The 2,076-nt window shown below is 54.8% G+C and overlaps 1 protein-coding gene across 1 annotated transcript; it reads left to right on the plus strand.

Annotated features, from left to right (window-relative positions):
- Positions 1–526: 526 nt before the first annotated feature.
- Positions 527–949, plus strand: BXZ73DRAFT_63235 (uncharacterized protein; the record flags this gene model as incomplete). The annotated part of the gene is made up of 1 exon (XM_048021763.1): positions 527–949. A coding segment is annotated over one exon (423 nt), but the record flags the coding sequence as incomplete, so codon positions are not given.
- Positions 950–2,076: the final 1,127 nt, after the last annotated feature.

Consider the following 2,076-nt stretch of genomic DNA (forward strand, 5'->3'; position numbering starts at 1 on the left):
ACAAGAGACCAACGAGGCTGAGCGTTGCTTGTAGACACTTGGTCTGTGCCTGATCCGCGACTACGTTTGCGACCGCTCCGTGCTGACTGGCAATCTGATATGATGTTCGTCCCGTTAACGGTCACCTCCTTGAAGAAACGCTGACTGATAGATATAAAGGGCACCTGCTCATCTTTGCAGATTCTTTGACTACGAGGGTTTTACATTTACCGTCATCAACCCCTCTGCCGTAGAATCCCTGCCGGGGCTTATAGTCTCGGATCCTCACCTCAACCTCACCCCGAGGGACCTCAGGAAAGCAGTGTGGGCGACGAACAGAGCTCCGGAATTGGCCTATATGCTCAAAAAAATTCGCAAAGAGTCCCCCATCCTCGCTGGTGTGAGTTCCTCTTTGCTTCCAATCGTCAACACTACGAACGGCTACATGCTTCAACCGAACGTAATCAACGACTGGCGGATCCTCGAAGCCTGCCTCCTTCACACGTCATCCATTCTATTCGACGCCAAGTCCAATTGCCCCGAAGGGATGCTCCCGTTCGATCCCCATTGGCCGTCTCCTGAAGAATGCGGCTATAGGGAGGTGTACTTGACGGCTCACGCGGCGCAATCAGCGGCGGTCAAATCTCGCAGTGCCTTCAACGTCCTTCTCGCCCGCTGCACCATGGCCATCGCACTCCACGTTTCCCCAGAGACCGAACCTCCCGACTGGGTACGTCTTCTTACAAGCCACAACGTCCCTCCCGCCTGGATCCAACTCCTCCGCACGAGCATCACAAGCAACTTCTCGCCCCAACTTCGAGTCGGAGCTTTTTTCGACCCGAGGATATCACGATGGATGGGTCACATTCCCTGCATGATACGAGCGAACATTCCCGTTTACATACGATGGAACTCCTCCCTCGTCAGCTCAGATCTCCAGCAGTATCCATTCCTTTCGCCTTTTTCCCCTTCACATGGTCTGCATATTCCAAAGGTTCCGGTAACAGACGACGGCCATTCCCAAACCCAGTTCCGCTGGTCAATCTTCTCTGGCTCCAACACGGCTGAGACCCTGCAGATACCTCAAGGACGCGGACAATTACCGGGGGAGACGCATGAGGAGTTTTTCGCCAGGCGGCAGCGCACGTATCAAGAATGGGAGAAGACTGCCACCCCGGAGCTTATTCAAGCATGTTCCAATCGAGCCAAGGTCGCTGCTTCGTTCGGGTGTCCTAGCAAGTCGACGTACGTTTTTGTCTGGGTTCCCGCTGAGGAAGAATTCGCCGACGACATTCACCCTGAATGGCGCTCCCTTGAATTCCGTCGTTTCGTCCCCTATGAAGCTGTAGGAGCGCTGTGGAAATGCCCTGATTCATGCAAACGATACGACCCATATTTGGACGAGTGGGACATTTGCGAGGCCCTATCCAGAAAAGCTTCCTCTCTGCACGAAACCACGGACGACTCCTCCGAGGTGTGGGATATGACGCCTGTACCACCTCAGCCGGACTTAGGATCCTCGTTTTACGACCTCCTTCTTCGCTCCCTGTACCCCACTGGCCAGGACTTCCGACCACGGTTCGAGCTGTTCGCGGACTTTCTACGATTCCGCTATGGACTCATCGCGAGCCCCCAGAAGGACGCCCACCTCGCGTATGACACCTACGGACCTGAAGCCCTGCGGAAATTCTTCGGCTTGTTGGAGGAAGACATGCCCATGATTGCCACCGAAACCTTCCAGTACGCCAGCGTCCTCGTGACAGCCCTTATCAAAGACAAGGAACGTCCCTCAGCTCCTGGATTTATATGGGACCTCAACCCCTCGTCGTCTGGACACCTCGGGAGAGCTCTTGGTTCTGGCTCCATCCACTTGAGGCCTCAGATTTTGAACGACGGGAAGTTGGTACGGATTCGTTACGGCAACCCCGATCCATCCAGCCACTGGGATCTGTTCGTCGATTCCGTCACCTCTCTCGAATTATACAGGCGACGGTCACATATATCCTCTGCTTTCGACGCTATCGGCCTACTGTCTTCCCGCGGCACACAATTCCTTATCGCCTCCAAACTGCCGCAAGGCCAACAACACCAATCGCA

Source organism: Epithele typhae (assembly GCF_022376455.1).
Source record: "Epithele typhae strain CBS 203.58 chromosome Unknown BXZ73scaffold_713, whole genome shotgun sequence".
Taxonomy (NCBI): Eukaryota; Fungi; Basidiomycota; class Agaricomycetes; order Polyporales; family Epitheliaceae; genus Epithele; species Epithele typhae.